At 43.6% G+C, this 18,604-nt stretch overlaps 1 protein-coding gene across 1 annotated transcript in view; it reads left to right on the top strand.

Moving 5' to 3' along the window:
- Positions 1 to 18,604, top strand: part of SLC6A8 (solute carrier family 6 member 8) — a 69,259-nt gene that overhangs the window by 36,025 nt on the left and 14,630 nt on the right. The window contains exons 5-8 of the mRNA XM_066580660.1: positions 11,866 to 12,000; positions 13,581 to 13,684; positions 17,841 to 17,965; positions 18,188 to 18,300. Of these exons, the coding sequence (XP_066436757.1) occupies positions 11,866 to 12,000; positions 13,581 to 13,684; positions 17,841 to 17,965; positions 18,188 to 18,300 (477 nt within the window). The remainder of the gene's footprint in view (positions 1 to 11,865; positions 12,001 to 13,580; positions 13,685 to 17,840; positions 17,966 to 18,187; positions 18,301 to 18,604) is intronic.

Here is an 18,604-nt window from a genome sequence, read left to right as displayed (position 1 = left end):
AGAAGTACTCGAAAATCGCGTCGCTCGGGCAAAAAAGGGGCGTGGCCGAGTAGGTTCGCTCATCTCTAATTATGATTTAAGGCTGTACAGCTCTGATGTTGGAAGATGTCCGTCGGGGTTCTCTTACTGTATATTGCCAGCCTCTCTGCTGTCGGAGCCTATCCAACGTGTCACCTCATGCAGTACTGGCTTTAGCCAGCAGATAGCGCCATTATATAATGGCAGAAAAAGAGTAAGCCCCCTAGGAAAACCAGGATACAAATTGGATTGGAAAGGGTTAAAGGGGTTTTCTGGAACAAAATATTGATGACCTCAGGATAGACCATTATATTAGATTGGTGGTGGGCCGACTCCTAGAGGCTACAGCATTTGGTTTAGTGCTGCATTGTATATCAGGCACATCACTGTTAGAGGGGTTCTCCGAATAATATAAACATTGGTGGCAGTGGGTGGACCACCACAGTACTCACCTCCCTGCTGTCCCGCTTCTCCCCCATTACTACTCCCCACAACTCCAGTCTACTGTTTACATCGGGCTGCAGCGGTCACACAGTGGTTTGTCTTCATGACCGCTGGGGCCAATAGGAGCCGGGACAGCATCAGTGACGTCCTGTAAACCTGCCGAGGGCTTCTATATTAAAAGCCCACATGACAGGTTTATGGGATGTCACGGGTCTTCTGGTCCAGTGACATCACCTGTCAAATGCCATTTTGCCGCAGCACTAAAGCGGCGGTCTGGTACTATGGTGAGTATATTGATTTTACTTAGTTTTGGGCACACGGGGCCCAAAAGTATATAAAAAACCCTAAGTTGGAAAACCTTTTTAAAAGGAATACACCGCCTAGATTTTTTCACACTAATTAAAGTGAGACAGTAGAGTGTTTAATAGTAGATTTCTTATGTCTGTACATGACTATGGAGGCGGCCATCGTGCCTGAGCTGCAGTTAACAGCCTTTAGAAATATTTTTTACAGCAGCCTTATGAGCCATAGACACAATGGACAGGAAAGGGATTTATTGACTATTATGGGGGAGTGTTGTAGGCATGCTCCGTGACATGTGCAGGGAGGGGGAAGAGGTGAGCTGTGATTATTACAAAAAATAGAATTGTATCTTTTTTTTCAATTATAGATCGTGACATGAAATTTTAAAAAATCATTGAAAATTCTTAAAAAAACTACTTAACATGAAAACTTGATTTATACAAGAGCTCATTTTCTGATGGCACGTTCCCTTTTAGTCAGTGTCTGGTATTGCAGCTAAATTCACTTGAATGGGACTGAGCTGCACATATGGAAGGTGACCGATGGACATGACATTACAAGCCAAAAAGGGGTTCAACCAAGCACCATGACCCCTTTAAACAGCTAACTAGTTGGGGTGCCAGGAGTTGACCCCCAGAAATTTGATAATGCTGACCTATCCAGAGCATAGAGCTCACCAATACTACAGTATAGCTGTAACATTAGCTACTTCACTATTTAGTCTCGGCTCAGCTATGCTATTTGCGTAGCACAGCCACCTTGAATAGCTTCTTAGAGGCGCCAATCAGATGCAGCGTACCCTCCTTCCAGGATGGCGCTGCCCGATCTGTAGTAGTAATTTTTGGAGCAGACCTTATAGACATTTAAGGCACTAAATATGAGTGTCAACCTCTGTAATTATCTACCTGTGCCTACTTCTACGTGCCCAGTTATATGGGTCCATGCCCAGTATATTGCTGCCAGACCCGATTATGCCATAATATGCACCAAAGTAAACTTCAGTGTTTTTTTCGTAGCCGCAATTATTCTTCTCAGCCTGTAACTTTCCACATGGCACAAACAAGCAGGGGTGGGCTAGGCGGGCATGACTGCATGCAAAAGTCCACAGAACAAAACAGTGATTGAAGCAAGGCATCGGGCAGAGACAAGCCTGTGTATAAGATGCTGGTCGCTGGGACCAGAATGAAAGGCTGGCACCTCATCCAGGTCGGCTATAGATGGAAGAAATACAAAAAACATTGAGGCTCGTCGCTGGGGCCTTATTGAATGCCGCCTGAGCATGCAACCAAACCGCACACGGCTCTGATTTATGTGCTCTTGCGCTATATTAGTCTTGTTTAGTAGAGAACAACGTTCATTCGCAGTATTAAATAGCAAGTTTACAACGGGATGACTTGCGGGCGCTGCGGCTCAGTCAATACTGTTGGCACAGTACCACAAGGCCAGTTGCTAATGCCAGGCTGTTCGCACAAACATATACAGTACAGAGCTGAGGAATTAACCCATGACTGATAGCAGAAAATTCCATTCACCCCTCTGATAAAATTGGAGTGGAGCGATAAATCTGCTGTATAAAGGACATCACAACACTTTTTTAATGGCCTTTTTTTAAGAATTTGGTTGTGAATCGTTTTCTATAATTGGCTGCATTGTAAATGCCGTCGGGCAGCATGGCACAGGTCTTTCCAGCATGTCGAGAGTTACCAACGAGTCAAGTGCCAGTGAGTCTGTTGACGGCACTGTGTAAATAACGATGAATGGAAATTTCCACTTCCTGATTTACAGCATTGAACTGCAAATTATTGGAACCGTTCCATTATGGTCCTCGGTATGTAGGTGTGTGGGATCAGCTAGATATGCAGCTAGTATATAGCATCTCAGTATGATTTATTACCATAGTGTAATGATGATAGATAATATTTTTTATATCGGGTATTTCCAAATATTACTTTATGGGGGTGTAATAAAGTATTTGCATAAGGTATATCTTGAAGCATCTAATATAATACTAGCTGCTTTTTATGTGACATAAGGGACTTAGAGTCCACTAAAGCTCCATGGCCAGCTCTGCACCCCCTATAGCTCCGCCCCTGAGGAACATAATGAAATATGCTCAATGTTGTTATCTAGCCCAGCTAATAACCCCATCGGAAGCACTGTTTTCCCCATGTTTCCTTAATGATGGCCATAGGGGTACAGTACAAATTTGGTATTCTTTACATTATTTTCAGCTGAGCACAAGGTAATGCTGTGCTGTTCTGTAAGGGGGAACACTTTCTAGCAGATTATATGACTCTAATAAGATATAAGCAAGGGTGTTGTTTTAACTGTGCATGGAGCTGCCCACCGGAATACCAGAGGTTCCTCCAGTTGTCCCAGGCTCTGACACATTAAAGGGGTTGTCTGAGCTTTTTTTAACTGATAACTTGTCCTCTGGATAGGTCGTAAGTAGCTGATGGATGGGGGTCTGCCGTTTAGGAACCCCTTATATCAACTGATGCCCCGGCCCGTGTCAGTGCAGCGTGCCAGCAGTTGTTATCACTGGTCAGAGGAGGAAGCGGGAGCCCCCGCTTCACTTCCATTGAAATCAAAGGGAGCGCCGTGCTGCTCTTCCAATTTTTGCTTTTCTCATGGTTGGGATGTGATATCTTGACCATGAGAGAAGCAAGAAGTGGAAGAGCAGCACAGCACTCCTATTTTTCTCAATGGCAGTGAAGCCGACACTCCTATTTCAAGTGTTGACCTCTGATGGACAATCTCTGGCCAGTTGCATTTACAGTGGGTTGCTCAATCAGCTGACGGACAGGAGTCCTGCACGGTGGACTCCAATCCATCAACTACTGATGACCTATCCCCCATACATGCTCGGTCTTTAGATGATGGTCTGCTCCCATCAAAATTGTTGGTTTTGGACGGTTTGGTTTGGGATCTTTAGGAGGACTGGTCTGGGGTCTCAGTCTTCTGGAAGAGCTGTCAAGTTTTTCGGGCACCATGTACTATCTAAGTACTCCTTTTGTATTGTCTTAGGCGTCTGGGGTTTGTATTTACTTAGGGGTTCTGATCTGGGTTCTGTAATTAATTAAGGGTTGTGGCCCAGGTCTGTATTTAGGGGACTTGCACTATGCAGCACTTTATACATCGCTTTTCAGAATCTCCCAGATCCCACTTATCAAAAGTAGACAAGCAAGCATTAAGAACAGCTAGATAGTTATAAAGGATGCCACTTTCTCTTTAATTGCATGAAGGAGGTAGACCGTCCTGAATTGCTCGGCAACGGTCAAACAATGAGTAGGAATGAATGAGACTGTAAAGAAGAAGAATGTGTTTGCCCTTGAATTATCATTGTCGGCCTCTACTTATGCAGTCATCCGTCCCTTCTCTCCCGGGGAGACTTTGGTGGTGGCGCAGAGCATGTTCTGGGACCAAGTACATACACAGCAGGTGGTTGGAAGAGGGATTCCAGTATAAGTCTCTAATTTAATCCAAAGATTTGCAATCGAGCTAACGAATAGCTGAGACTGACCGAGATTTCAGAAGTAGAGAAAGCAATGTGTACACAGATCTGTAGTGGAAAATTCCTTCCGTCAAGTAAGCGGCTCTAAGTCTTAAAGACCTACAATGGCCACAGATAATGTGTAAGTTACCTCTTAAGAACAAACATTAGGTTAGTTGGTGTTTACACATATAATGTACATTGTATGTCTGAGTTTTAGGTACTTTATGTTGGACTGTGATATCTTATGCTCAAGAGCCATAGGTGTAGCTATTGAGGGTGCAGAGGAAGCAGATCACCTAGGACACAAAAAGAAGACATCAATACTATGAATGGTACATGGTCGGTGGGGGCTCTCTTTCAAAATTTGTATTTGGGCCTAAGAGCTCCATGTTACAACTAGCTACCAGGGGAAATGGTTCTTAGGGCCGCCATCTTATAGCTATATGGAATATATCTGTTTACACTACCCCAAAAATTGTTTTGACCTATCATTAAATGGGTATTCATAGATGAATGACTGCCTATTTATACTGAGTGAGAGGTCAGTCACTGAGCTGAAATGGAACAACTGGTGGTGACTATTGAGCGACTTCTTGCTCAGTACCCTGTCAGGTGTTGTGTGCACACAGGCCAGCAATCACACATAATCGCTTGTTTGAGCGAATATTCCCTCCCATTCACTTCAATGGGAGTTACGGTAACTGTAAAAGACTGCCATCTCGGCCGTTTTGGTAACTCCCAGCCAGTTGGTTGGGAAACAGCTGTAGGTTTTCCTTTTCAGCTATGAAACACTGAGATTGGAATATCCCTTTAAGTAAGAACCAACTCCAGATGGGGTTGTCTTTCGCTGGGCCCATTATTGAGTCAGAACCTGGGCCAACCTTGTTCTCAGGTGGGTCACCCTTAAATCTTCCTATACTAAAGCTTAAATTCCTCAGGATGGGGAGGAGGTAATGTCCACCACAGATTGCTATGGGGTTTGTGCTACAACAACACTTTGGGGACTTTGATAAACTTTTCTGTCCAGAATACAGTTCTAGTCTCACCATACTGACCAATTAGCCTTACTGGAACCTTGATCTTGTTTTGCTGTCTGGATACTTCAGTCTTGCCCCCCCCCCCAGAGACCATCTATAATCTATTGAGAAACCTTGCAGTAAGTGTTACATTTCCTTGCAGCACCACCACAGCAGAAATTAAGCATTACATAGCACCCATTCAAAACAATGGTTTGTTTGTGTAAGGCAGGACAGGATCGGTCCTCCAAAGCAAGAGACTCTCTTTGTAAAGGCTCTCCTCTCCGGTCAAGAGGTGAGGATCCTCAATAGATAACTCCCCTCTATTAACAAAAGTTTTTGATTAATCCGACAACTCAGTTAAAGTTGCATCTCATATTATTCTTACCAGTAATATTTGTTCAGCAGCCAAGAGCAAATCATTTGTCCAACCTTATCCAAAGAATTTCAAGACCACTCATGACCTTTGGTTTCTGTGTATGGTATTTGTCCTGCTAGAAACCCTTCAAGACATTTTTTGAGATGTGTGGGATTTGCTGAGTGAATATAGCGGTGGCCTATGACATGGAATAGTTGGGTCTATGAATGGAAGTCATGACGGGACAAAGATGACATCAAATAGCTGAATGTCATCTTGCTTTCACAAAAGGCTTATTTTTGCAAACATACTGCTTATTCAGTGCCAACTGGCGACATGGCAGTAGAACAGGCTTGAGACTTCTCTACCAAGTAAGAAAGCGTGTGTGTGTGGGGAGTATGGTGGGGGGACCTCCTTCTCCCAAAGACATGGTAGTTACAGATAATAGAACTGCATTGTTAGCAAGCAAGGGGTTTGTGAATTGGCCCAAGGTCACGGAAAGAGTGTGGAGGGGCAAAGAACCACCCGGCTTTTCATTCCTTGCTGGCAAAACCTAGCAACATATTAGTAGGCCAGTCTTGATCTCTGGTGTGTGATCCTCTTCATCTTTGTACTCTTGCTGGCCAGAAGTAGAGTAGAAGGTAAGAATGGGCAATGAAGATACATTTCAACTTTTGACTGATCAACTTGCTTGGCTCTTTATTGTATACTTGGAAGTCAACCACAAGAACAAGCCCAATGATTATCATCTCCCCAACAGACCCTATCATAGAGTCAGTAAGACGAGTTACAGTATCTGAAGACTCATCCATGGACAATACCAAAGCACGTGTCCGGCATTAGCTTCAGAGGGTAGCATGTGCCCAGATCAGGTCATAGACATCAAGAACAATAACTTTATCCTCTGTAGGTATCATCTTTCTTCTTCTAAAGATTCCTAATTACTGCAGGCAGTTTACAAGTAACTGAAGTCTGTATTAAGTGAGATTGCTCTCCAGACTCATTGATACTCTTCTAATGTAAGAGAAGATCCTCTAATGAATTATTCTTCACCCATTCTCTGATTGTCGTCTAACAAGGACATTTCAATTGCTAATGAACCTCTCTTTTCCATTGAGTCCAATTAAATTCTTATAAGACAAACCGGTTACAGTACCATCTAAGTGATCTGATATTCTCAAGTCAGCTCACGCCTTTTTCCTTATGAATATCTGTAGCTCCTCTTGAGTAGTCAGCTGCCATCTTGATAAATTCCACCTCACTGTGTATTAATAGCTGATTGGATTAGTGTCCTCTCAATGAAATGATATGTAATAAGAATATCATGGACCATCTAGAAGGACTGTCTGATGAGTCATTGGCTTTTGTCTTCAGTAGTAGACAACGTCCTAATTTTGCGTTTTACCCTTCCATTTAGTGATTATTAAAGGGGTTGTCCAGTTGAAATCTACTGAAGGCCTATCCTGAGAATAGGCCATCAGTAGTAGATTAGCGGGGATCCACCTTCTGGGACACTTGCCATTCAGCTGTTTGCTTAGCCTATGTGTCTGTGCACTGAGCTGATTTCTACTGGAAGCTGACAGCTCCATTCTCTTTGCAGTGGCCAGGGTTGGTATTACAGGAAAAGTTCCCACTGAAAAGATTGTAAACTTTGCCTGTAATCCCATGCCCGGCCACTACAGTGATAATGGAGCTGTCTGCTTCCTGCAGATATCAGTTCTGTGCATGAGCACACCATCCAAGCAAACAGCTGATCAGTAGAGATTCCTGGTGGCAGATCCTAGCCAATCTACTCCTGATGGCCTATCCTGAGGCTAGGCCATCAGTAATTTATAACTGGACAACCCTTTTAATTAGGAGATGTTGTAAAGACCCATTTAGACAAAACAATTCTCGCTCAAAATTCGCTCAAAGCTGTCTTTTGAGCGATAACCGTTGTGTCTAAATGCACGGACATCATGCACGATTCGTTCCTCGCTCAATTCTAGTTTTCTAGAATTGAGTGATGAACTCTTATCAGCGGTGCAGGCTGTTATCACAGTCGGCAGCGCTGTTAATATTCTTTTAGCTCGTGTCCCGCAGCGGGACGCCAGCTGTAATCGTGGAGAACAACACGGCTGTTTACTTATGCAGAACAGCTGTATTGTTCGCCGAGCGATATCGGCAGTGTCCTGCTCCCCCTGCATAGCTCTTTAGTAGCTACTTAGCTACTATAGACTATGCAAAGATGATTGCTCAAAACGGTCACTCAAACTATTGTTTGAGCGATTTTTGAGCGATCATCTATAAGTGTAAATGGGGTCTAAATCATTGTGGAGCAATCCTACCATTGACAATCCTTAGAAATAAACTAATTGCACTCATTTATGCTCCAAATTTCCATAGAATTTGATACCATGGTTGATTAGGTACCGCTAACTGTTTTGACTGAATTATCTGTATGTCAATATCTATAACTCCTGTAGTTCATGCTTAAACTGTATTACTGTCCGATATGTCACCAGGATTAGTAAGCGGTGACTGTCCGTAACTCAGTAAGACTTCCGTGTTATGATGAGTGGCAATTTATCCTTCATAGAGGCCGCCTCATGTCATCACTGGTGTTATTATTCCGTAACCAGATTATAGTCAGCTGAGTGAGACTGACCATCTTCACTGACTGACCATTCACTAAGCAGACTCCATTCAGCTCCGAGGAATGACCTTCCTCTGAATGAGACTGCTTTCCCTGATTCATTGTGACAGAAGATTATCACTTAATGCCCAAACTGTTTCCAGCTATGTGGCATGACTTAAAGGAGATGTCTCGAGGAAGCAGTTAATTTTTTTTTTTGCCCAGTCCCCCCCATTAAACACACATTACTAAGCCCCCCTGTAAATGACATTTCTAGCTGGTTCGTACTTACCGTTCCAGCGTTTCAGCAAGTTATAAAAGTTTCCTCAAGATGGCCGCCGGCTCTTTCCCAGTCGCTCGCTGCAGCCCGACGTGCGCGCTCCCGAGACGCTGCCAGCTGTGTCTCCATGGCAACCGGACGCATCGCAGCCGCCGACCAGACGCCCCGCAGCCGCCGACCAGACAGCAGGTAACCGGCGCTAGCCCCCGGCTCCCCAGCGCTAGCTCCCCCGGCGCAGCGACAGCCCCCCCCATCGCAGCGACAGCCCCCCCGGCCTAGCGCTAGCTCCCCCGGCGCAGCGACAGCCCCCCCGGCCTAGCGCTAGCTCCCCCGGCGCAGCGACAGCCCCCCCGGCCTAGCGCTAGCTCCCCCGGCCTAGCGCTAGCTCCCCCGGCCTAGCGCTAGCTCCCCCGGCCTAGCGCTAGCTCCCCCGGCGCAGCGGCAGCCCCCCCCCGGCGCAGCGGCAGCCCCCCCCCGACCCATCACTTACCTGGGACGCTTCTCGGGGCTGCTGGGCTGGGCTGGGCTGGTCTTCTCCGCTGGGCAGCTCCAGTTTCTGCACCTTCCTCTAACAGAGGATGGTGCAGAATGGCCGCTTCAGCGCGCTCCCGAGCAGTGACAGCTCGTCTGCGCATGCGCAGAAGAGCTGTAGCGGGGAGCACACTGAAGCGGCTCGTGCTGAATGGAGAAGACCGGACTGCGCAAGCGCGTCTAAAAAAGCAAGCTGCCAGCGAATTTAGACGGAACCATGGAGACGAGGACGCTAGCAACGGAGCAGGTAAGTGGAATAACTTCTGTATGGCTCATATTTAATGCACGATGTATATTACAAAGTGCATTAATATGGCCATACAGAAGTGTATAACCCCACTTGGTTTCGCGAGACCACCCCTTTAAATATTAAATGAATCCTCCTTAAGTGATTCCTCCTAACTATCTCATATCTATCTATCATCTATCTATCTAATATCTATCTATCTATCTAATATCTATCTATCATCTATCTCATATATATCTATTATCTATCTATCTAATCTATCATCCATCTATCTCATATCTATATATCTGATATCTATCTGTCTCATATCTATCTATTACCTATCTCATATCTATCAGTCTCATATCTATCTATTATCTATCTCATATCTATCTGTCTCATATCTATCTATTATCTATCTCATATATATCTATCTCATATCTATCTGTCTCATATCTATCTATTATCTATCTCATATCTATCTGTCTCATATCTATCTATTATCTATCTCATATCTATCTGTCTCATATCTATCTATTATCTATCTCATATCTATCATCTATCTATCTCATATAAATCTATTATCTATCTAATCTAACTATCATTTATCTATCTATATGATATCTATCTCTATCTGATATCTATCTATCTATCTAATCCAACTATCATCTATCTATATGATATCTATCTATCTCATATCTATCTATCTGATATATATCTATCTCATATCTGTCATCTATCTCATATATATCTATTATCTATCTATCTATCTAATCTATCATCCATCTATCTCATATCTATATATCTGATATCTATCTGTCTCATATCTATCTATTATCTATCTCATATCTATCTGTCTCTTATCTATCTATTATCTATCTCATATATATCTATCTCATATCTATCTGGCTCATATCTATCTATTATCTATCTCATATCTATCATCTATCTATCTTATATATATCCATTATCTATCTAATCTAACTATCATTTATCTATCTATCTATCTATCTATCTATCTATCTATCTATCTATCTATCTATCTCATTTAATGATGCTTGATAAAGGCTATTGCATAGCCGAAACGCGTTGTATCTATCTATCACGCCCGTCTAGAACTAGTTTTATGTGTAATGAACACAGACATATCAGCACTATTAGAAGTCTCTGCCACGGAGTCAGAATGGACAAGGCCGGTGTGGGTTGTGGGCACTGAGTAAAGGGCAGCAGCTACGTCTTGTGATCACGATCCTGCCTGACAGACCATTATGGGAATGACTGACTCACAGCCATCATTGATTTCAGAAAGACAAAGTTGAATGAGCCTTAAAGGGACACTAACCATAAAATGTATCTTATCACTTCCCAAGAAATTGAGAGTTATCTACCGTTCCCAGTTATCAGCCCGTATCGGCCCTGTTCATTGGCCCAGAAGCTGACAACAGTAAAAATCATGACATACTATGAGAAAAAGGTTAAATCCTTAGTGGGTAGTCTACAGCCTTAGTCCGAATACACAGACATATGTAATCTCGGTCCATGATAAATGCACCGTATGTATGTATTTTATGTGCATTTTTTTTACATGTGTGTTGTATCCGTATTCACAGCTTTTTCCATGTGCACGAAAACAAAAACACAAGTAGGCCCAATTGATGTTTTTTGGTTTTTTTTACTATTTCTTGGCAACATGCTCAAAAATGCAGTGAATACTTATGTAACATCCATTTTCACTGAGCTTTTGTACACTCCCATAGACTTCCATGGGTGATTTTGGTCCGTGATGCAGCACGTGTGAATAGAATTTAATTCAATGGGTCCATAATAAGTCAGTAAAAAAAATACAGACTAATTATGGACAGAAAATACATCCATCTGAATGGGCCCTTAAAGCAACCCTCCAATTTCACGACAAAAGTCTCTCCCGGGACCACAGCAGAAGGGGGTATATTATTCTTCTCTGCTGTCCTTTTGGTCCGCTAGTTCTGGGTCCAATGGCCAGCACAGTCTTCAGGCTACCTAATCCTCACAGTGCATTTTAAGTGTTAGATTACTAATGCACTATATCTGCTCTCTGATTGGCCAGTGTTGCTCATGTGATCAGCACTAACCAATCCAAGAGCAGTTCACAGAAAATTGCTGTGGCCATTTTGGACAGCCAAAAGCAGGACCCAGAAGTGGTGGATCGGAGGAAAGGAGAAGAACAACAACTGCAGGTAATATACCCCCCTCTATATCTTTCCCGTGACAGAATTTTGGCCCTAAACCAGAGGATCACTTTAAGTTGTATGGTATGCTGTGCAATGTCTTCAGCTGACTTCTTTGGGCATCATGGATGGAATTAAGGGTTGAGGTTCCAGGTGCCCAGCCCATCAGGGTGAGTGATGCTCCCTTGAGAACTGAACACACTGGTAGCATACTCTTAAGGCAGGTCCTGAAGGCATCCATATATACGATTATTATGTGTTATATATGCTACACATCCATGTATACATTATATTTGGCCCTATGATAGCCAATGTCTAGAACAGTTCGCAGATGTTACATCTTCACTATGTATATTTTCTCTCTTCCAACAGATTGTCTACTTCACAGCCACGTTCCCTTATGTCGTCTTGCTTATCCTTCTTGTTCGTGGTGCCATGTTGCCAGGTGCTGCTGAAGGCATCTTATACTACCTTAAGCCCGACTGGTCTAAGCTTGGGTCTGCCCAGGTAAAAGCAAGAAAGAACTGAGGTCTCGGGTTCATGCACTTCCTGTGGCGTACTTCCGTTCCGTGTGAAAGGTCCCTGTGGTTAGAACAAAATGCCTCTGGATTAATTTTCTAACCCTGCAGTCATTAGCTGGCTCATTGAGCAAGAGCATATGTGGATCTATATCTTTTCCTGAAGAAGATCAATTATTAAGGCTTTTCTCCTCTAGGTTTAAAGGGATTGTCCAATTGTGAACTATTTGTGGCCTGTTGTTGGGATATGCCATCAATAGTAGACCAGGTCTGCTGCCTGAGACCCCCCCACTAATCAGCTGTTTACTGCACTGGTATTCTCATGGTCTGAACTGATTATTACAGGAAGCAGACAGCTCCATTGACACTGCAGTGGCCAAGCTTGGTATTACATGTCAAGTTTCCATTCACTTAAATGTCTGCAATACCAAGCCTGGCCACTGCAGTGAGAATGGAGCTTTCTGCTTCCTACAGAAATCAGCTCAGTGCACAAGGGCATCAACCCAACATACTCAGGTGATTGGTGGGAGTCCCAGGTGGTAGACCCCCTATGGATAGACCATTATTGGTTTACGCCTGGACAACCTTTTTAAAGTCACAAAGTATAGTTTCAGTCAGTATTCTCTAACCTTTGGCTCTTCGGTTGCTGCAAGACTACAACTTCCATCATGGCCTGACATCCGTAGACTGAAGATAACAGCACCAGCCCAAGGTTAAGGAATACATGTTTACGGCCCAGGTGTACGTGAGTTGTGCCCAAGAATATTTAGTACAACTCCCATTGGACGGCACACAGACACACGACCATATTTTGTCCGATCCCTATGGAGAGTGCATACTGCATGACCGGTTCTGGTTGTGATATCGACCAGAATAGGACAGGCCGCTATAATGGGTCCTTGTGCCGTCTGTGAAATACACGTACAGAACGCAGACGAGAAATACACCCACGTGAATGAACCCTAAAGTTGACCCTCTTGGGAGACCTTGGCCACAACAACACCCTGCGATACCTCAGTGCAATAGAACTCCATGCGTTTGCGTTGAAACCTGCGACTTGATGGAGCCCACAGATCGCAAAATATCCAACCTCACTTGCGAATTACACCGCGACCACATTGAGTTCTAGTAGGTTGCAAGATTGCAGGGCTAAACTGTGGTCTTTGGCCATGTGACCTGAGTCGCGGCCAAAGTAGCCATGCAGCCCTAGTCTAATGTTCTTCTGAATGCTCATTCACTCGACGATCGGGCCATTTAACGGGACCAACGTTCAGCCAACGGACGAGCAAACGCTTGTTCATCAGCCGATCGCCTTATTTATGCGAGCATACAAATGTTCGATGATGGGCAGTCCATCTCCCGAAGCGGCCTGGGCAGGAACAATTGTAAACGCGCCAGGAAAAATAGCACATACGCCATTTTCATTCACGCAATGCTATGGTGTATGTTAGTAATATGCCATACCATTGTATAATGGCAATATGTGCTCTGAGCATGTTATTGCTCATGTGTGCTTGTACACTGCATACGAGATACTTTATAATGTGCCGTTCTTGTCATTGTCAACAGGTGTGGATCGACGCCGGGACGCAGATCTTCTTCTCTTATGCCATAGGACTGGGGGCCCTCACCGCGCTGGGCAGCTATAATCGTTTTAACAATGACTGCTACAAGTAAGAGAGTATAGTGTGTATATAGTGCAGAACCGGCAACCAATCAGATCTCTTGTTTAGTTTCCTGTATATGGGAAACCTGGAATGGGATTGGTTGCTATGGACTGAAACTTTGTCAAAACATTTTTCTTCCATAGCAACCATCTACTCACACATATCCCCTCTGCTGCAGTCATCATCCATCAGGTGCCGCACAAGCTTCAAGGGGTTTTCCAGTCTCACATAAATAAAGTTTAACCCTTAGTGACCGGCCCATTTTGTACCTTAAGGACCAAGTGATTTTAATAGTCGCATTGCAAGAGCCTTAACTCGTTGACATAGCCGTATAGGGGCTTGGGTATTGTGGGGGATGAGATGTATATTTTAATGGCACCATTCTGAGGTATATATAATGTGTTCTAGAACTTTTATTACATTTTTTTTTTATTTGGGGATGAGAAAGTCATCAGGAAATTCCAAGCGGACGTAAAAATGTGATCATTCAATCTCTAGGATAGTACACTGCACTACTTATGTAGTGCATTCTACAATGCCTATGACATCAGCCTATTAGTCTCTGCCAGAGACGGGATCTTGTAGGCTGAGTTACATGGCAGACACAGAGGCCTTTGTCAGGTTTCCGGCTGCCATGGGAATCGCATTGCATTGCTGGGTGCCGATGGATGGTAAGAAGAGATCCCTCCCCCTGTCATGTGCTTACATGCCGCAGTTGCTATTGATTATGGCATGTAAGGGGTTAAACTGCCAGGATCTGAGGTTTCTGCCTGTTAGAGCCGGAGCCTGGCTGTCAGTAGTCGGCTTAGCCACCTCCTTAAAATGTTGTAAGTGCAGGTTAAAAGCCCATTAGTGATCGCCAAAAAAAAGCCACATTGTCAGTCATTAAGGGGTTAATCTGAAACTTTCTTTGTGCTTGCATGTGCTTGCATTCCACTAAATGTTCAAGGTCCCTGCTTGCTGTCAGTAAATGTAAATATTCTGGTTTACATCCAGAGACTAAAACAGCTTTGCATGGCTCATTGCAAGAAAAGGGATGTTGTTTAGTAAGGATAGCCACCATTTCCTGATGTAAATAACAGTGCTTCCATTCATTGACAGCAAGCAGAGACCTTGAAAATGTAGTGGAATGCAAACACAATGGAAGATTTTAAACTTTACGTATTTCATGCATTTAATTTCCACCTCCGTTGTTCATGCATTCAGCGGGCAGCATTCATTCCCCTGTACATTGTGTGGGTAGAGTACTCAATGAACAACACTCATGGGGTAAAGTGTTTATCCTGTCACCAGCCAAGTGATTGGCCTTTGTGACAAAACTTGTCTACATTCCCTTAGTACCCAGGCAATTACAGGGCTGAGAACTCTTACTTACCCTATAAACTCCAATTGTATTATTGCATTCATTATTGCCAATGAATGTAAATATTTTCATCTAGATCCAGAGTCTGAAGACCCTGAACCAAGCTCATAACATAAATACAGCACCAGAATCAAGCGCATAATATAAATACTGCATGGACCAACCTTGGTACATAGATACAATACCAGAACCAAGCTCACAACATAAATACAGCACCAGAATCAAGCTCAGTGCATAGATACAAAACTTTATCCAAGCTCAGCACATTATTACAGCACCAGAACTAATCTCATAACATACATACAGCAAGAGAACCAACCTCATTACATAGATATAATATTAAAACCAAGCGCATAACATAAATACAGCACAAACATACCTCAGTACATAACTACAATACTAGAACCAAGCTCATAACAGATATACAGCACCAGAACTAAGAGATTGGACAGTGGGGGAAACAATGGGCTGACAGAAACACCTAAGGGGGGGCAACTGCACCCAGTCTTCTTCTACCTATGACGCCTTCCCACCTACAAGCTAGCAGCTGGAGCTCTGTGCGAGCACACAGGTCGAAGGGTGGCCATGATTGACAGGATATACCATGAATGCCTGATAACTGAGTGACCCTATTTCTGGGACCCTAACCTATTTGAAGAGCAGGGTTTGCTTATTCACAGAGGCTTTTGTCCCCACGGAATTCATTGGAGAGGTGGATGTACTTGCAAGCAGCCTTCTACATTGATATCTATAGTGGTTACAGAAAGAGCCAGTTTCCTCGGAGCGTACAACTATAACCACAGGCTAAATGAAGCATTAAATACATAGTGTCCATTAAGAATGCCATGACACGACGGGTCCTTCAGAGTTCAAGAAACTCTTTGTAGCCTCTTTTCAACATGGCTCCTAATATAATACACCCATTGTCAAAAAAATCAAGCACTTAGAAGAAGTTGTCATTTTGCTGCAAAACTCAACATGTAGTTACATCTCAGGCAGATATGCAAATGATTAGAGTTGTGGCATGAGTAGATGAACGGTCTTGCATCCAAGATAGAGGCGCCCAACAGGGTACTAGAGCCTCCATGTCCGCCCATATCACATCTTGTATCCAAGCTAGAGGCGGTCCAACAGGGTACTAGAGCCTCCATGTCTGCCCGTATCACATCTTGTATCCAAGCTAGAGGTGGCCTAACAGGGTAATAGAGCCTCCATGTCCACCCGTATCACATCTTATATCTAAGCTAGAGGTGGCCCAACAGCGTAATAGAGCCTCCATGTCCACCCATATCACATCTTATATCTAAGCTACAGGTGGCCCAACAGGGTACTAGAGCCTCCATGTCCACCCGTATCACATCTTACATCTAAGCTACAGACTGTGCAACAGAGTGCTAAAGCCTCCATGTCCACCCATATCACATCTTGCATCCAAGCTAGAGGCACCCAGCAGGGTACTAGAGCCTCCATGTCCACCCGTATCACATCTTATATCTAAGCTAGAGGTGGCCCAACAGGGTAATAGAGCCTCCATGCCCGCATTACATCTTTCATCCAGGCTAGAGGCACCCAACAGGGTACTAGAGCCTCTCTTCGAGGGGTCAGTTTTCCCCAATAAATGATCGTTTTGCTCTAATATTGCAATCCCTACGTATATCCATTCCGACTACTCCTTCTAGGTGCTTTTTCTTTTTTTTTACAATGAGTGTATTTGAAACTGGGTCTTGTAAATTAGACAACGTGTATCTCTAAGGAGTTTCATCATTGTTCTAAAATTCCTGAGGATGAACAAGATCATTACCATATTGATGACCCCAATACTAGGACGAGTCAATGGAATTAGGCAACATTGTGCCCGGACACTTAGTGTGATTGCCCAATGATCACGTTCTTCGGTAGTGTTTTATCAGGAACTATCGTTTCATGATGACAGGCCGCTTTAATGAAACAGGAGCGAACATCTGACAGTAGGGTTATATAATGAGATTGATGGCCGTACACAACAGCTGCTGAAAGAAGAAACCCCTGAGTTGGGGTCAGAATGGCATGACAGCTGCTCTGTGTAATATGGTTGGATGGGCCGAGCGACTGTGTCCACGTGGGGTGAGCATGGTTCCTGTGGAATGATCAAGACCCCCTCCTTAATTCATGGAAGTCATTCTTAGCTCAACAACTGATGAGCACCACAGATACTCTATGTATTTTAAGGGTTGATGTCACAGTCCTAAGCTATATATAGGTTTGAAAGATGACCCCTTTTTACCTTCTCATCTGATGCCAATAGCTGTCCTTTGGTAGTTTAGTAGCAAAAAGATAAAAATGGGTCTGCTATTGCTGCTGTGCTGGTTCATGCTACCATCTCCACCCCTGACAGCAAAATCTCGCCTTCCTTCATCTTTTGGACCAGGTCACCCCTCGATAGCTATGGTATTCATATGGAGTGAGACGTAGCAGGTTCAACAGAGGGAATAGGTCAACATTAGCTTGGGTCAAACTCTTCACATCATCTCCAACATAGCCATTAGGTTGGTCTCCATGGAGGATACATTTTTTTTAATATATTGATAGACTGTCTTGTGTTATTGCCCTGACCATAATCCTGAAAATAAAAATGTTGCGTACAGGGAGGGCTACTGCTTAATTAAGAATCCTTGGGTGAACTTCATCAGACAGGTGGTGGTCAGGGCATTCAAAGTTGAGGGAATTCATACAAGTCCCATAATGTCCTCACATAAGTCATATGAACATTCGTATCAGTTGTGTTCATTCTGACCACTTATGGTATGTCTTTCTCCTCAGAGATGCCTTTGTCCTCGCACTAATTAACAGTGGGACCAGTTTCTTCGCTGGCTTTGTGGTCTTCTCCATTCTCGGGTTTATGGCAAATGAACAGGGAGTGGACATTTCCAAAGTGGCTGAATCGGGTAAGTTCCTTCTACTGAGAACTTCTGACTCTTCCAGTATGTCAAAAACAAATTTTTGCACATCCATTAGACTTGTTTGGCCTAAAAGCAACATTTAGTGTCCTTTTTCTCCAATTGTCTTGATGGGCATGAGAATTAGGCCTGGCTGGATTTATCACATCTCTAGTAGTGTTATTACTGCACACAGACATTACAATGAATGTGGTTTTTTTTAATACTCAGGGCCTGGATTGGCATTCATTGCGTATCCTCGGGCAGTGAGTCTGATGCCGGTGGCGCCTCTATGGTCTGCTCTGTTCTTCTTTATGCTGCTTCTCCTTGGCTTGGACAGCCAGGTAAATATCCCTTTAATGCATTATTAATAGAGTTGACTCTTCAGTGAGAACATGAGTTTGACTGTTGTAATTGCACATAGAATTGCAATGCTCTACATTCAAACTTAGAAGCAATGGGGTTAATGCTGGCATATATGTGGGTCTGGGCAAAGTATTGGCATATATGGGGTGGTGAAAAGGATCAAACTTATGGATCCCTAATACCATAGAACAGATTATTCAAGCTTTATATATTCCCACAGAACTGAATACGTAATAGAGACAAGAAGGATCGTCAGTCCCTATATTAACCCTTTGCAATCCA

Source organism: Eleutherodactylus coqui, chromosome 10 (genome assembly GCF_035609145.1).
Source record: "Eleutherodactylus coqui strain aEleCoq1 chromosome 10, aEleCoq1.hap1, whole genome shotgun sequence".
Taxonomy (NCBI): domain Eukaryota; kingdom Metazoa; phylum Chordata; class Amphibia; order Anura; family Eleutherodactylidae; genus Eleutherodactylus; species Eleutherodactylus coqui.
This window is presented reverse-complemented; position numbering and strand designations above follow the sequence as displayed.